This window comes from Podarcis erhardii (genome assembly GCF_964252035.2).
Source record: "Podarcis erhardii genome assembly, chromosome: 16".
Classification (NCBI taxonomy): Eukaryota; Metazoa; Chordata; class Lepidosauria; order Squamata; family Lacertidae; genus Podarcis; species Podarcis erhardii.
In genome coordinates, this window is record NC_138514.1 from 22499913 (window position 1) to 22517900 (window position 17988).

General features: G+C 42.8%; 1 protein-coding gene across 8 annotated transcripts in view; it reads right to left on the reverse strand.

Annotated features, from left to right (window-relative positions):
* LOC309331117 (protein CEPU-1) overlaps positions 1 to 17988 on the reverse strand; it is a 797868-nt gene that overhangs the window by 96491 nt on the left and 683389 nt on the right. For all 8 annotated transcript variants that reach the window (XM_081843161.1, XM_081843160.1, XM_081843167.1 and 5 more), the window contains exon 4: positions 1417 to 1542. In XM_081843161.1, the coding sequence (XP_081699287.1) occupies positions 1417 to 1542 (126 nt within the window). The remainder of the gene's footprint in view (positions 1 to 1416; positions 1543 to 17988) is intronic.

Below are 17988 nucleotides of genomic sequence, written 5' to 3' on the forward strand. Positions count from 1 at the left end.
TGCTACTCCAAGTCTTACAGTCTCTTCTTCTAACTTCCAAACAACTGTATTTTCCTCTTTCCAGAGCTCAGCACTCAGCCTTCCGTATCTCAATTAGGCCATGCCTTGCAGCTCCTATAAGGGATTTTCACTTTTATCTTCTCCTGCAGTTTCGCTGTCTTTCTTTCAAGCAGAGAAGAAACACTCCAACATTCTATTCAACTTAGCAGCGTTCACAGTGGATTCTAAAACACAGTCAACTTGTTTCACATAAAATGGATTCTCTCCTTCACTAGATGCCTCTATGTGACCAACGTTAGCCAACCATGAGAACTACTAGAATTCGGTTACCAGCCAATCAAATTTAAACACATAGTAATGCATACAAGCACTTACAATTTCAGTGAATTAAATTACTAAACAGCCACGGCCTCACACAGCAGAAGCCTTTGAGGCAGCACCCTTGAGGGTGCCCTCCTGACCCACAACCTCTGCTAATAGAGAAGAGGCAAGATTGTGTCCATTATGGGTGAGATCTCGCCTGAAGTCAAGTGAGATTCGAGATCTCCTCCCAAATCAGTATGATCTTACCCAAAATGAGCACCAATGGTGGTGTGGCTTCTCTGGCGGGGCACGCAGCCACAGAGCAGGCAGTGGAGGAGAAGGTGGCAGTGGCAGCAGCAGCAGCAGCAGCAGGTATGGGGGCAGTGGTAGGACATGGCGGCACTTCCTGTTTTGCATCAAGCAGCGAAATGGGATGCGCTGCCCCCACTCCTTCACTACTGATGTTTACACTGCACATAGAGATGCCAGGGGTGGAGCTATACATTAAATCCCTGTAACCAGGCAGAGCAGCATGAGAGCTAGTATGACTTGTGTGAGAGTGTTTTTAATTCCTCCTTCCTGGACTCAGAACTGATTCAAACAAACAGCAATAGGAGATGATGCAGCCATTCTCACACTGTACCACTTCAGACTGGAAGTTGAGTGAATGCATGCATCAATATTCCTCAAGTTAAAACAAACAAAAACAAACAAACAAACCTCTTGTGTCTGGAAAGTGGGTGGATCAGAGAGAAGGCTAGGCTAAAATTCCCAACATTTTAACTTTCCATAGGCAGAAATGCCTTTTTCGTGGAGCAGAATTCAACCACATGATCCACCATAAGAAAACGGATGCTGTTCCTTCCACGTATTTGAATCAGACACATCGAGCCTTTGCACAGTGTGTGCCCTAGGCAACATTAATCCATGTGGACAGTAGCCATTTCCAGGTCAGAGTGACTGTTTGCAGTTTGTTCTCAATCATCATCATCATCAAACGCAGAGCACTACATGCAGTGCCAAATCTAAGATCCCCACCAAAGTATGACATGTCTGACAAGGGGAATTCCCATCATCTATAACAGGGAGATACATCTTCTTATAGTATCTTACCTTTGGGTGAGATATGTCTCCAAGTGATTGTAGGGTCCGGCCTGCCCATAGCTATGCAGGTGAGACTGACATTGCCACCTTCATTGATGGAGATGTCCGAAGAGATCTCAACAATTTTGGGAGGTACTGCAATGACAAACAAGAAGATATGAAAGTCAAGTCTCAGTTTCTGAAAGCTCTTACAAATGGACCATTCTTTGTGAGTCTCTGTACAACTAGGTTAAGGATGATCACCACCAATCTGTGAACCTGATCTGGCTTTCAAAACAATTTAACCGCCCCCTGGAGGCCTCACGAAATTTCAGCTGAGGTGCAATAACTTTTTTTTGGCTCAGGTTTTCACCCATAATTCTTTCCAAAACATGTAACAGATATTGTTATTATTTGTTATTTCAACTTTCTCTAAAGGTTGTATGCAATTTTCTGGCCATGCCCAGGCATATGTGCTCAAAAAAATTATGAAGCTGTTATGTTTGCAGTAAGGATGGGTTTTAGTGTGAACCTACTAAATCTACACTTTCTAAAACAATATGTGAACCAAAACACAGCTATCCTTCAAAATTTGCATTTCTCTGAATGTTGTGATGCAAATCTCCAGTAGTGTCCAGTTGCATGAGCATATTAGTGAAAGTAATATTAAAAATGCATTATATTGGGTCAATTTGTTTGCAAATTTGGGTATATTAGGCAAAATCACATAAAAAATATGCATATTGCAGAAAATGTGCAGTAAAATGCTGATGGGTTTTCATGAGAATTTTTTTTTTAAATAAAAAATAAAAACCATTGCAACTTGATGCAGCAATTTGGCAAATTCAATTTAAGATTGGAAAATTGAGAAACTAGCAGATACCAAAGTTGCACCATCCCTCCATCGCTAGGTGCCAGTGACTTTATGATGTAGTTGGACCATCCACATCCACAAGAGGACTTCCAGTCTCTTCCAGACAAAACCAGTGTCTATAGACGTTGGCAACAGGAGTCAGTGATGGCCACTAGATAGCTTTAAAAGAGGATGAGACAAATTCATGGAAGGATGAATGGCTAGTAACTGTGATGACTTTGCTCTGCCTCCTCAGTTGGAGGCAGCGTGGCTTCTGAATACCAGTTGCTGGAAACCACAGGAGGGGAGTGGGCTCTTGTGCTTGGGCCCTGCCTGCAGATTTCCCATTGGACCATCTGGTTGACCACTCTGAGAACAGGATGCTGGACTAGAGGGGTCATTGTCCTGATGCAGCAGCCTTCTTCTGTTCTGTTTTCCTCCTCTCCTTTGGTGACCTAAATTGCATTTCAGTGAAACTGATTTGGAACAGAATGCGATCAGACCCACGCGTCTTAAGAAAAGCATCCTACAGTGGTACCTCATGTTACAGACGTTTCAGGTTACAGACTCCACTAACCCAGAAATAGTACCTCAGGTTAAGAACTTTGCTTCAGGATGAGAACAGAAATTGTGCGGCGGCGGCGGGAGGCCCCATTAGTTAAAGTGGTACCTCAGGTTAAAAACAGTTTCAGGTTAAGAATAGACCTCCAGAACGAATTAAATTCTTAACCTGAGGTACCACTGTACTTTAGTTTATATGTGTATTAATTAAGACACAAACTCTCTGTATGATATTTGTGCACCCGTTGTTGCACATACACGGAAAAAGTCGTAGCCAAGCAAGGTTGCCAAGCAACAATCCGAAACAGCAATTGAAACATAGTATGCAAAACTATTGGCCAAATAACTAATTAATCAAAAGAGCACTGGGCAGAAACAAAGAATGGGAAACCAGCAAAGACATTCAATAAAAGGGGAACTCAGCATAAGAACCCAAAAGGAAAAGACACTCTGTTCTCAGAGAGTGCCAAAACTGTACTGCTTTTGTCTGGACACTGGAGTCTTGAGCACTATGGAAAAAGTGCCTGGAAAGAACTGCCCTCCTGTTCCCATTTAGTCTGGAGGACAGATGATTAAGAGGTGGTCCGATAGGCATCTTCACATATTTGAAGAGGAGTTACAGAAGTGACGGAGCAAATTTGCTTTTCGTGGCTCCAGGCAGTTAAGACCCTAAGCAACGGGTTCAACTAACAAGGGAAGAAAGAACTTAGACAACACATTATAAATAACTTCCTGATGGCACAAGGTGGCTGTCAGTGGAACAGACTGCACTGGAAAGTGGTGGGCTCTTTGTCACTGGAGGTTTTTAAGCAGAGCCTGGATGGCTACCTATCAGGGATGCTGCAGCAGTGGTCTGGATGACATTTGAAGCCCCTTAGAACTATAGGATTCAATGATCCCTTGTTATCTCAGACTTCCATGCCCAATTTCATATGTAGAAAGAAATCCTATGTAATCACAGGGTGGTGCTATTTCATATTTAATTTTATCTAACAAGATTTACATACCACTTACTTTTAAAAAAGTGATTGGCATATAATAATATGAAATATTCATAAGGAAATAGTGATAAAATTTACAGGCTTTAAAAACCAGGAGGTATCACAAACATGTCAAAATATATAGTACTTTTCCATCAATAAGATGGGGGGACTCAAAATTTTGGGGGACTCAAATTTCAGAAAATGGGGGGAGATGGCACAGAGTTGTTGAGCTTGGATTGCCCAGGGTTGTTGAGCTATTATTGGGGGGGGGGTTTGCTCACCTGCAAAATCCACCTCCTGTCTGTCCCATTGCCAGCAGAAGCTGCCAATCCCCCATTCAACTGCTGGAGCGTCAGCCAATCAACACCACCCATTGACACAGCAACCAATAACATGCACAATAGTCGCTGACAGCCTCGGCAGCAACCGATCAAAGATCCACCCTGTGCAATACCCATGTATAAGACCACCCCCACTTTTTAGCATGATTTTTAAAGGAAAAAAACATAGTATTATACACGGAAAAGTACAGTAAATAGAACCAACAGGTTCTAAACCACAATTTATACATTTGGGAAGGCCTTTCTAAAGAAACAACAGGTTTTTTAAAAAGTGTTGAAAATGGTCCAACAAAGGCACCTCCCAATATTAATCAGCACACTAAAAGGATCGATTCCCTGCAACTGTGAAGCAAATGTTATATGGCACTTGTAAGAGTGCAAGTTGCGCAGACCAAAGTGGTCAAGTGGGCACAAATGGGCTAAGGTGATCCATCAAGCAAACTGGTCTCAAGTTGCTGAGGACTTTATATAATAATAGCAACACCCTGAAATTGGCTGAGTAGCAAATCAGCAACCAGTACAGATTTCTGAGCGGGAGAAGGGGGTTCTGACAGAGCTTCACTCCTTTGAGGAATCATGCTGCAGCATTCTGCACTAACTGCATTTTCCGGAACAAATACAAGGGAAACCCCACTTTAGATTGTATTGCAGTACTCCAGTTCTGAAATCACCAGTGCTTAACTAAAATGGTTTATTGTTTTATTGCTTTATTTATTTATTTATGCATCTATATCCCACCTTTTTCTCCAAGGGTTCTCCACCTCCTCATTTAACCCCCATAAGAACCCTGTGAAGTAGGATAGGCTGAGAGGCAGGGACTGGTCCAAGGAGCATCATATCTGAGTGGGGATTCAAACCCAGGTCCTAGCGCAATATTCTAACCACTACGCCACATTGGTTCTCCTGGTCCAAGAATGGCTGCAACTGTCATCATACCAGGTGACTGGTGTGTCAAAACACTGTGTAGTCGCTTTCACAGTTATTTTGCAGAAGATGAATGGGGGCTTTGAGCTGATATGATCAGGGCACCCATGGCTTTGAAAGCCTCTGCATGATGGAGCAAAAAAATCCCTTTGCTGGTCCTGCTCTGAGATCCACCCCTCTTTCCTTAGATTCCTCCTCCTCTAGGATTCCCTCCACGGTGTCTGGCGCAGACTCCAGCCTTTCCAAGTGAGCCATCTGAGTGCAGAGGAACTGCAGTGGCCTTGCATACATTGCCTCTGACGTGCGTAGGTAGGTAATTTATTGATCCGTAAAGCACTTCGAGACGCTCAGGAAGGGATTATGTCATGCCAACGCTGCGCGATAAAATAAAAAATGATGGACTTTTTGTGAACACGGGGGTGATTTAGGGTTTGTAGCTGGAAGTGTAGTTAAAGTACATTTTAAGTGGAAATCAAGGTAGGTAATGAATTACACCGCGTCCGGAAGGGCTGCTGGGAGTTCATTTTCCTGGCTTCTGAATCAAGAGCTAATATTCTAACTGTACACTAGAGGACAACAGAGGATTGAACACAAGCTAATGGAACAGGCCTTTGGCATTGGGTGAGGCAGGGAATGGGGCTGAATTTTCATCCAGGCATGGAGTTGTCCCAATGGCATGTTAGCCAAAGTAAGTCACTGAAGAAGACAAGTAAACGATAAAGCCGTTGTCTGAGTATAGTATAAAGGAACAGGTGCCATCAAACCATACAGATGTCATTAGATTCACTAGGCAAAGAAGTGAGAGAAATCTGAACTGAAATGGTGCCTCAAGCGAAGTCTGCCAAGGCTGGTTCATGTGACAACCAAGTTATGTGGATCTAATGTCTGCATATCTTATTCCAAACCATCTGGGTGGATCCAGCCATGGGACGGATCTGACCCAGGTGGACTGATGAGCAGATGAATGGACAGACAGCTGTTGTCCTCTTGACTGTTTATGCCTGGATCTGTTTCCATTGAGCTCCTGCTCGATGTTACAATGAGATGTCAGCCAGTGTGGTGTAATGGTTAGAGCACTGGGCTACCTACCTCACAGGGATGTTGTAAGGATTAAATAAGAAGTGAGAGAACCATGTATGTCACCTTGAGCTCTTTGGAGAAAAAAAGGTGTATAAAGGAAACAAATACAATTAATAATTGTCATAATTAGAATCTGAAGGAAATGATAATTTTATCATACAGATATTTGTATTATTATTATTATTATTAGTAGTAGTAGTAGTAGTAATAAACACCCTATGATCCTTAGAGTCAAATGACACTTTGGAGATATGGGCCCAGGTGCAGTGTAATCTACTTCACCCTTCTCCAACCCCCCCCCCCATTCATGCTCTCAAAACCAATAGCAGTTGGCAGGGGTGGGGGCGGGGGATGACAACTTACTGTCACCTCCCATCACCACCATCCCTGTGGCATATTAGGAATGGGCAAGGGTGGGGCAGCAAGGTCAGCGTGGGTGCAAATGCACTGGCAGAGCCAATCCAGCAATTCTGGACAGTATGTTTGCACTGCACTGACTTCACTGCTGGCTCACCCTTCTCCCTGCCAGTAAGCTGTGTGGATGGATGGATGGCTGTGATGGAATGTCAAACCCTGATGAAAAATTCAGTTTCATTAGCTGTACCTGATTGGGAACTTCAGAATCCCAATCAGAAATTACTCAAATTACAGAAAACATTTTTGATTGACAAATATTATGAAATTGTGTAACTCGCGTGGCCTCGTTTTCAGGGAGGGACAGAGTTCTGGCCTCCGTGTGAGGTTCCATGACAGAAGTGCTTAACACCCATTTCTCTTCCCTTCCCCGATCTTTGCTTGAAAAGGTTCTTTGGAAATGTCAGCTGTGATAATCAATTAATTATTATGAACTGGCCATCAATGGGCTCCCATTTGCACCTATCTCTGAAATGCAAAACTTGAAAAGGTTTGCATCAATCAGTATCAGGTGCTGAGAAGCAGCGATGACAGCCCCAGCCGGCATGGGAAGGAAGCTGGAATGACAGAGGCAAAGCCTGCCGTTAGTTACCCTTTTAATTCAAGCCCGCAAAGCTCGGATTTAACACGACAGTTATTATATGCTAATTAAATGTTTGAATAATTAATCAAATGAATTATTTAAAGTGCCTTTTCCTGCGACATAACAGGTATAATGGGAAGATTTCCCCCTCTACGCCGGGGAACAAAGACTTAATAAATAAGTGATAATAAATATAAACCCGGTATTATTTAACATTCAACGGCAATCTCAGCTCAGCTATATCAAAATATTTTATTAAGATGTCAGCGTATCTGGGCAAAACAAAATAAAATAAAAAAGAGAGGTTTGAAAGGCAGGTGGTGCAAGCAAGATTTCTAAAGCCCTATCGGAAAATGCAGATGGAAGCCCCTCCTGGATGGGGTTGGAGGCAAATAAATATATAAGTCCCAGTCTCCCTGCTTGGTGCTCCTGCTTGCCTTGCGGTCCCTGTTCTTGCCATATTACTCTTGCTTGGAGGTGATTAAACATGGCAGCACCATTGCTGGCCGCTCCAGTGACACAAGCACAGATTTCCCCAGAGCTGGGTCGGTGCTTTCGCAGATCTCATTTGCTTTGCCGCGAAGATGATCTTATTTCAAAGAAGTGTTTGTGCTGTTGAGAGCAGATGTGCTCCTTTATGTGAAGTCCCCAGAACATCAGTCAACAGATCAGCCTAACTCAGGATTCCCCAACCTGGTGCCCCACACCCCTCACCAGACGTTGTCAGACTAACATAGATAAGTTTTAATAGATAAGTAAGTCTGCGACCCTATAACCCCACTTAACTGTGAGGAAGCCCTACTGAATTCTCTGAGCTGCATCCAGTGTTAACCCTATGCACAGTAGACCCATTGAAAGTAATGGACACGACTAGTTGAGGTCCAATGAATTCCATACAGTAGGTGTGTTCTAAGAATAACATAGTTGGATTCAACCCTATAAGGGCTGACATCTGGTAGATGTGGTTAGGATCACACTGTAAGTAAGTAAATGATGCTAACTGCTGCTGATGTTGACCACAAATAGGCAACTCACAGCACAGGCTTCATCATGATATTTCAGACTTATAATCCATTCTCTTCTCCTAGTAAATATTGCAGAGTTATCCCCAAGTGACCTTGTAGATCTCATATGAGGTGGTTTGAGGGCCTGTCATCTCTTGCTGTTTTTTTGGGGGTTTTTTTAAGTATAGTGGTACCTCGGGTTACAGACGCTTCAGGTTACATACGCTTCAGGTTACAGACTCCACTAACCCAGAAATAATACCTTGGGTTAAGAACTTTGCTTCAGGATGAGAACAGAAATCGCACTGCAGTGGCGTGGCAGCAGCGGGAGGCCCCATTAACTAAAGTGGTACCTCAGGTTAAGAACAGTTTCAGGTTAAGAACGGACCTCCAGAACGAATTAAGTTCCTAACCTGAGGTACCACTGTAGCTACAGATGCCCCTACGAGACTACCTAGTGCAGCTGCTCTATGAGATCTCAAGACAGGGAAGGGTAATTTTTCCCATCAGCTGATATCTGATCCTGGGGCGGGGGGGGGGGAGGTGGATATGCCACAGATAGAACCTGAGACCTTCTGCATGCATGCTTTGCGGCTGAGCTATGAAACTTTCCTTAAAGCACAGGTCTTTAACTGATGGGTCTGGACTCACTAGTGCATTGGGGCCTGATCCAAGGTCAGTCACAACCCAAAATGGATGGCAAAAGATTAAGAATTCGGTCCCAAAATGCATGTTTGGGTTAAAAAAAAAAAAGGATCTGAAAAAATTTAAGATACCTGATCTGGCACACCCAGTTCCTGGTGCCATTCATGCTGAACACAAAGCAAGTCTCAGTGTGAGTGATAGCTCTTGATGGTGTAATGACATTATTAGGGAAAATTGTATGTTAAAAAAAAATAGGCAAAAGATACAGTATGTAACAACCTCCCACATGTTTAATGTACAATTCTTATTGAGAGGTACAGCATGTCATCAAGATCTGTCACTCCCAAGGGGACTTTCTTCTCTTTGTTTTTGATTCATGCAATGGTACCAGAAGTCCCATGTTCTACTTAGTCATTGGACAATGCACTAGACTTGTAGACTGATAATGGGTGGCGTTATGCAAAGGTTCATTTGGGGTTGAGTCCCACCAGAGTTGTGTTTTGAGAACCATTGTGGTATAAGGGTGTTGGACTAGGACCTGGGAGACCAGGGTTCAAATCCCTACTCAGCCATGAAGCTCACTGGGTGACCAAAGGCCAGTCGCTGCCTCTTAACCTAACCCACCTTACAGGGTTGTTCTGGGGATTAAATGAAGAGGGGGGAAGCCATGCATGACACCCTGAGCTCCTTGGAGAAAAAGGAGCAATATAAATACAATAAATCAAATCAATAATTACTTTTAAAAAGTAAACAATAGAAGGCCGAAGAGTATCCCTCAGACCACCTTGTATGTTTCATTAAAAAAAAGACTTTTCAAAAATGTGGATTTTTTTCAGGTTTTGTATGTATTCCTCCTAAAATATTTGCACAAGATTGGGGGGGGGGGCTTTCCACCAGACTTGTGCAGAACTGGGTCCAGTCACATATTGGTCCTGGATCCATCCATATCTAAACCTGGACTATTGTTGAGCACTGCATCCTCAACCAGCTTGCCTGTACAACAACTTTCTCATCTGGTTGCTGGGTTATTCAGCTGTATCCCCTACAAACCCAGAGATAACATTTGCACCCCTGGTACCAGTACAGGACCCTTACCCCCGAACAGTGAGGATGTGGGGGGTGGTTGTTTTTGATAAGGAGCAGGAAATCACTGATGTTAGCAGCGTCATTCCTTATGGGTCAGTCGATGGGGTGGAGGCCCAGTTAAGCCTCTGTGCTACTTTGTCAAGATGGATAAAATAAGGGTTGGAGGTTGCAGCAAAAGAAATTGCATGGCAGTGGCACGAAGGTAGTGGCTGTGAGTCAATAACTCAGCACGCCTAGTCCAAACGCTATGCTGATGGTAACAAACAACCTTTATGAAAGAACGCCGCAATATCTTGCAGCAAGAGTCTATTAAACTGCTACTCAGACACTGCCGTGCTAGACTGTCATTGGAGAATACCACTGGGATGTATCCTACACAAAAGCAGCACAGAACATGCATATTTCTGCCTAGCCGAGTTCTGTGTCAGATTAAGGCAAACAACAAATATAAAGTCCCCAAAGAGAAAGAGAGAGGAGTGCATTAATACTTTGTGTCTGATGTTGGAGCCATGCTTGGCAGCTTCCTGGCTTCCCGCTCGAAAACAGTCACCAGGATGTAGTTTTTGTAATCTGTTGGCTGGGTAGAAGGTTTTTGTTTGTTTGTTTTTCAAATGAAGGTCGGATGCTCCATTGCCTCCAACCAATGAAGAAAGAAAGTAATGAAGAAAAGGGGGGAAATGGTAGAACTTTGTAGTTAAGGATTAAATGCATAGGATTTTTTTAAAAAAAACCACCACACCAAAACACAAGTTCTACTGTTTTAAAAGCTTTGTTTATATTTTTCCAGCTGTTGACTTACCAATATTGAGAGTAGCCAGTCAGGTATCTCTGGGGTGCCCCTAAGCAGGGTGTAAATTCAACAGGCCCTTCTGAATCTACAGAGACTGGTCTTCAGTGGCATGCAATGCTTACAAACCAAGAGGTTCAACACAGCAATCATGAGAACTAATCATGAGAACTGAGAGTGTCGCCTGTGTCTTTCTGCACTAGAGTTATTGTCAAAGATGAATCCCCACTTGTTGAAAATGTTCAGACAATTTTGAGAAAAGCAGATTTGGTGTTTTTTGTTTTTTGTTTTACAGGACTAGTGAAATTTCCCAGGGAAGTGTGGAGTGCAAGCCCTGTTGTACTCAATGGCGTTTACTTCTGAGTAGGATTTTCCAGTAAACTGCCTCTAAGTTTTGCTTAAGCAATATTTCAAGACAATTGAGAGGTCTCTCTTAAGGTGTAATGAACCTGGAAATCCAAGGGAAGCAAAAGAAGTTTTGATAAAATTATCAACCTGTGTGTGTGTGTTCTTACAAGCAAATGTTCTCATTTCACACTCTCTTTTTTCACCACTGCAGTACACTGGGGAATGCAAAGTAATTATGCTTGCCATCCAATTCACAGATCAGCTCAAGGGATGGGTGGATCAGTTTATTTCTGGTCCGCATCACTTTTGCACATTTTCAGTCATGAGCCCATTCCATGCCATTTCTGTATTAATCCTCATTTTAAACAAAACATGCAAAATGAACTTTGTTTTGGTCAATTGTTAAAGTGTGTATATAACAAAGGATGGATGAAGGGTGAGGGTGACATTTGCTTGGTTCGTATTCTTCTCTTACCACCGGAATGAAGTTGTGCAAAATTTAACTGCAGGCTGCCACGTACTGCCAAGCAAGCTGCTAAATAAGCTGATTTTTTAAAAAAGCAAACCTTTTTAAAAAGCAATAACGTGCTGATATATTCTTGCAACTTTCACAATTTTTCAGTGTCTTTAAGTGACTCACGTGCTTGTTATGCGCTAACTACTGTATAAATATTTTGTACTTTGTACCATGTTCAGAGCACCCGTGGCACAGATGTGCCTCTCCTGTTATGTGTATCAGAAATAAAGGAATGCTCCTGGCACTTGTTTCAAAAGATTATCTCATGGTCTGGTTTCAAAAACAGATACAACTCAATACATGCCTTCCTTAACATGCTTTCTCTCACAATATGCATTCCTAAAGGCACTTTATCCAAGAACACACTTTTAAAAATACTTTTTTTAAAAGATGGAAACTTCACTGCACAGTTTAGAGAAATATGAGAGTTAATTATGTTCTGATATGCACATTAGTTCAGGAGATGCAGATAGGTCTTTTTTATTGGAATTCAAAAAAAGTGAATCTCTCAAGCATCCATGCATAGCACTGGGCCCAGAAGAGCCATGTAAGAAACGTCATATGGCAGAGGGCCACTTTGATGGGTGAGTGGAGCCACTCACCTGTCAACCACCTGGTGTCACGTGAAATTGCCTAATTGCAATTTCAATCTACCACTACGAAGCTCTAAGTGCTTAGAGCATGCTCTAAGTGTACTCTTCTTCTTTTTTGGTAAATAATTTTTTATTACTTTTTCACAGTTACATTTTTGCAAATAAAGACAAATACCTTTTCACAAACCTTCCCTTTGAGATTCTTTAAATCTCTGGACTTCCCTCCATACCCCCTTCTGGTTCCTTATATTAACAAATTTCTTCTGCATATCCATCCTTAAACCTTTTCCATTATTATTTCCCTTTATTTTATCTAATTTACTACTAGTTGCAATCATTATTTAAAAGCCTGTCAATGTATCAACCTGTTTACAGTAATTTGCACATAAACAAGAAATGATTCCCACTCTTTTTTTAAAATTTCTCGTTATCATAGTCATTAATTTTGCCATTTCTGGATAGTCAATTAGCTTGATCTGCCATTTCTTCCTTCCATCTTTGGGCTAACAGTATTCAAGTGGCTGTTGTAGCATACATAAACATTTTCTTATGTTCTTTAGGTAGTTCAGTTCCTATCAATCCTAATAAGAAAGCTTCTGGTATTTTAACAAAAGTTGTTTTAAACATTTTCTTCAGCTCATTATAGCTCATTTCCCAGAAGCTTTTAATAACCTTCCATTCCCACCACATATGATGAAACATACCCTCCTTTTCTAAGTGTACTCTTAATCCTTTACAGCCCCAGAGTGAATTCAAGTTGCATCTTCCTTTGCAGCTGTGGCTTGAACTGCAAAGGGTCACTATTCCTATTTGAAGGCGACACAGTTCTAAAAGGAAGAATTAGGAACACAAAGTGCAGTTCTGATTCTTCCTTTGCAGTAGCTGTGGCTTGGACTTTCCTGACTCTGACCTCATATATGATGTCAGGTTGTGGGAAGGTTGAGTATGGCTCACCAATAATGGTTTGGAAAGCTGCCTACAATATGTTTGCAAGCAACCTAAGAGACCGAGCTAGTCTTTTTAGAAGTGTTGTGTACTGGATTTGGCCAAAGGCTGAATCCCAAATTGAATTGGGTCAATTCAGATTCCTGGGTCACCCCAGGTTAGGTTGAGCTACCTGGAGCATTCTGGGGCTGTCAGGAGATGGGGACTCAGACAGAAAGACGGATAGGAAGGCAACCTCAAGGCAGCCATACACAGCCCTATTAATTAGGTCTATGGGCTAGAGATGCCCCACCATTGTCACAGATACATGACACATTAGATTTATTAATTTATATTAAAATGGTAGGTTTTGTCCAATGTCAGTCATGCTCAGAGTAGACTCACTGAAAGCAATAGACATGGCAAACTTATTGTTAGGATATAGTTCCGTTCCACCTTTAGAACAGGCATGTGGAGTTGTTGTGTGTCACATGTCTGTTTACTTCCAGCACAGTCTGCTGGGAACTTCCGTTGTATATAGCTTTTGCCTATGCTGTTTGCTTGGACACGAAGGGAAGCAGACATGTTTTCCTTTATCCTGATACTGAATAAACACTTGTAAATATGCTTACATATGCCTCTGTCTGCTACTTCTGTTGCAAATAGTTCTTATCTCTGCTGGCTTGCGTGCTCAGTCTCTAAAGGTCTCTGAGGCTTGAGTCACAGTTTTGATGCTGTTACGAGAACCAGAGTTTGCCCAGCTGCCAGCCAGTGGGCTGGAGCCATCTGGGGGCCTGCCAATTGCCCCTGTCTCCCTGGACACATCCCAACACTTATATCCATTCATTTCCATTGACTACTCTAAGTAAAAGTGAGTTGGGAAAAGTGGACAGAGAACTGTTCTTCTTCATCCCCCATAACAGCAGAACTTGTGGACATTCAGTGAAGCCGGATGTTGGAAAATTCAGGACAGATGAAAGGAAGTCCTTCCTGCAGTACATTGTTAAGCTATGGAACTTGCTTCAGCATGAAGCAGTGATGGCCACCAACCTAGATCACTTTAAAAGAGGATTAGACAAATTCATGGTGGAGAGGGCTATTGGTGGCTATTTGCAAGGATGACTATGCACTGCCTCTACAGTTGGAGGCAGCAATGCTTCCAAATCCAAGTTGCTGGAAACCACGGGAGGGGCTCTTATGCTCAGGTCCTGCTTGCAGGTTTCCCACAGGCATCTGGTTGGTCCCTGGGAGAACAGGATGCTGGACTAGATAGGCCATTGCTCATGTTCTTATGAGACAAGCATTGTGCCCCTCCTTTCCCGTAAAAGCTCTCAAGAGGACTAGCAACAATGGTCATAGCTAGGCTTAAGAAGCATCATTCAGTGTAGAAATTTGAGCTGTTTTTGACCACATCAATACAAACCACAGAAATCTCACGAACCTCCTTTTAGAGGGAGTTCTATATGTGTCTTTACAGGCAGAGGGCCTTCTCGGTAGTGGCACCCGCTCTGTGGAACGCCCTCCCTTCTGATGTCAAGGAAATAAACAACACAACTATCTGATTTTTAGAAGACATCTGAAGGTAACCCTGTTTAGGGAAGTTTTTAAGGACTGGTGCTTTTATTATGTTTTTAGATATGTTGTAAGCCAGCCAGATGGGCAGGGAAGAAGAAGAAGAAGAAGAAGAAGAAGAAGAAGAAGAAGAAGAAGAAGAAGAAGAAGAAGAAGAAGAATTACAGCAAAGCTTACATCAAGGTAATTGGGCACAGGATTGCAGCCTTAACCCATACCCTCCAACATGTCTCCGATGGAAATAGGGACATCCTAAGGAAAAGTGGGACATTCTGGGATCAAATCAGAAACTGGGACAGCTTCTCTAAATCAGGGATGTCCCTGGAAAATAGGGACACTTGGAGGGTCTGTTAACTTGCTTTCAAACAGATCAATTATGACTTCAAGAGCAGGTGAGGTGGGGTCGATAACAGGATGCTTGAGGAATTGGATCTTTGTGAATTCCAACATGAGTTGACCTGCTCTGCACCTTCCAGACTCATGTGCTAATTGGGACTGCATTAGCCACCAGATTTTGCACTTCCCAAATCCTCCAATGCAGTCCTCATCTAATAGAAAATGCACCCAAATCCATTTGGAAATGCTCCTTTTGTTTAAAAAATATTTAAAATATACCAATATGCATATAAAGGAAGGGGTTTGGTGGGTGGTTAGATGATGCTTACAAATTAATGCAAAAAATAAAAGCATGTGAATGTGACTAAGACCAAAAGCAGGCTGATGTGTTTAAAGGTAAAGGGACCCCTGACCATTAGGTCCAGTTGTGGCCGACTCTGGGGTTGCAGCGCTCATCTCACTTTATTAGCTGAGGGAACCGGCGGACAGCTTCCGGGTCATGTGGCCAGCATAACTAAGCTGCTTCTGACGAACCAGAGCAGCGCATGGAAACGCCGTTTACCTTCCCGCCTGAGTGGTACCTATTTATCTACTTGCACTTTGACGTGCTTTCGAACTGCTAGGGTGGCAGGAGCAGGGACCAAGCAACGGGAGCTCACCCCGTCACGGGGATTCGAACCGCCAACCTTCTGATCAGCAAGTCCTAGGCTCTGTGGTTTAACCCACAGCTCCACCCGTGTTCCTGATGTGTTTAGCCCTTGTCAAAATAAGGGAAAAGAAGACTATTCCTCTTCATTTTTCATTGGTTTTTCATGCACTGAAATGATTATAAGGAAACAGGAAGCCTGGGATGAGTGCAGTCTCCATGCACAGCAGCTGCATGAGATAAATTATATTCCCTCGCCCACCAGGTGTTAGGGCAGGGTGTGTTCCAGCCCATCCTATAATTTAACTGAACAACACTGCACTAGATTTTGAGCTTTCTCTAGGTTCAGTTATGGCTTAAAATATTATCATATTTCACTGGGGGTTGGGACAGAGATTAATATCCTAACAGTATCTTTGCAACCCCCATCCTGCTTGACAAAAAGCATCTGTGAGATCTGAGCCCTATATGTGGAATTCAGAACCCATCTGCAGAAATGACTTGAGAATCCTGGAAATGAAGGGGACATATGACACAGACTTAATAGGCAATTAATAAATAACTAATAGAAATTGCTCTCTTCAAAATGAGGCCTAATGAGATGTGTCATATGTTGCAGAGATGCTTCTAAATGATTTCCCCCCAAAAAACAAATAGCCTCTCTTGTTGCGGCAACAGAGCTTTCCTCTCTGTGCTGGAGGACACAACATTATTTACATGCATCTCGACAGCATGTTATATGATAAAGCATCACCATAATTCATTGCTCCGTGAGAAGGGGAAATTTTTAATCATGCATTAGGAAAGTATTTGTAAAAAGTGCAGTGTGTAACCAGCTCAGCACTCTAGGCAATGTATTAACAAAGCTCCAAGCTGGGAGCTGACTCTGATCTCCCTTTCACCAATGTGGGTATTCCCATTTGCATCATCATATACAGTTCCAGCCTTAGAACATGCAAAGCTTTAAAATAAATTGTATAACAACAACAACAACAACAACAACAACAACAACAACAACAACAACCCACTTTAATTTATTTCTCTTTGATTTAGATTTTCTAAAACAATATTGTGGAAATATTTATGCTTATAATGGAATATGTTTTTGTGACTTGTGTTGTTGTTTAACTGTTCATTCTTTGCAGAGATTCCTTGGAAGGAAAGGTTGTTCAGGAGTTCTGCAAATAAATTCATAATACCCAAGCTTGGGACCATCCAACGAAGCGAAATGTTGGCGGACCCAGGAGAGACAAAGTAAAGTTATTCTTCACACAGTGCATAGTTGAACTGGAGAATTTGCTCCCACAAGATTCAATGATGGCTTTGGATGGCTTTAAACATGAACTAGACATTTCCATGAAGGACAAGGCTATAAAGGAAAAGGACCCCTGACAGTTAAGTCCAGTCACAGGCGACTCATCTTGCTTTACAGGCCGAGGGAGCTGGCGTTTGTCCACAGACAGTTTTTCCAGGTCATGTGGCCAGCATGACTAAGCCACTTCTGGCACAATGGAACACTGAAACCAGAGCAGCGCATGGAAATGCCATTTACCTTCCCACCGGAGTAGTACCTATTTATCTACATGCACTTTTGGGCATGCTTTCAAACTGCTAGGTTGGCAGGAGCTGGGAACAAGCAATGGGAGCTCACCCTGTCACTATAAGTAGCTGCTATTCATGATATCTGTTCTGCATCTTCTTGTTCACTGTTAGAGGCAATATGTCTCTGAGTGCTGGTTGATGGGAATCACAAATGGGGGAGATGGCTGTTGCTCTCAGGTCCTGCTTGATGGTTTTGCATAGCCATCTCCCTCTATGAGAATGGGATGCTGGGCTAGATGGTCCTCTGGCCTCATCCAGCAGGCCTCTTTTTAGGTTCTTATGTGGGTGGTCATTAAATAGCAGTGGAGAACAAACAAGGCCGAGGGCAAAGAAGAAAGAAAACAGTGGTGATTGGAATGGCGTCAAGACCTCATGTTTGCACCAAGCGCTGAAATTGCTGAAGATGGGAGGTGCTTTGCAACACTCATGGAAATGAACATGGAAATGCAGGGATAAGTTTTGTCTCATCCCCAACCACCATCTCTCCAGCAGTTTTCGTTGCGCTTTTTGCAAGCAAACCTCAAGTGCTGTTGACAGCCGTTTGGAGTCCTAGCCAAAGCAGCTCTCTCCCACTCCTGCTGGGGTTAGCGCAAGGGCGTGGCACTTCTTGGCTGTGTCTGTTTCATCCTACAAGTCCTCAGAGCTGACAGTGGCTCTGTTAATCCCCTTGTGAAATGTCACCGTGCGGGAACGAGTCAGGAAGGGTGAGAGCAAAAGAGAGGAAGTTTGAACATGACTTCTTGTTAATACAAAGCTTGTCAAACCAGTCACCTAGAAATGCTGAATGTCTTTATTAGATTCCT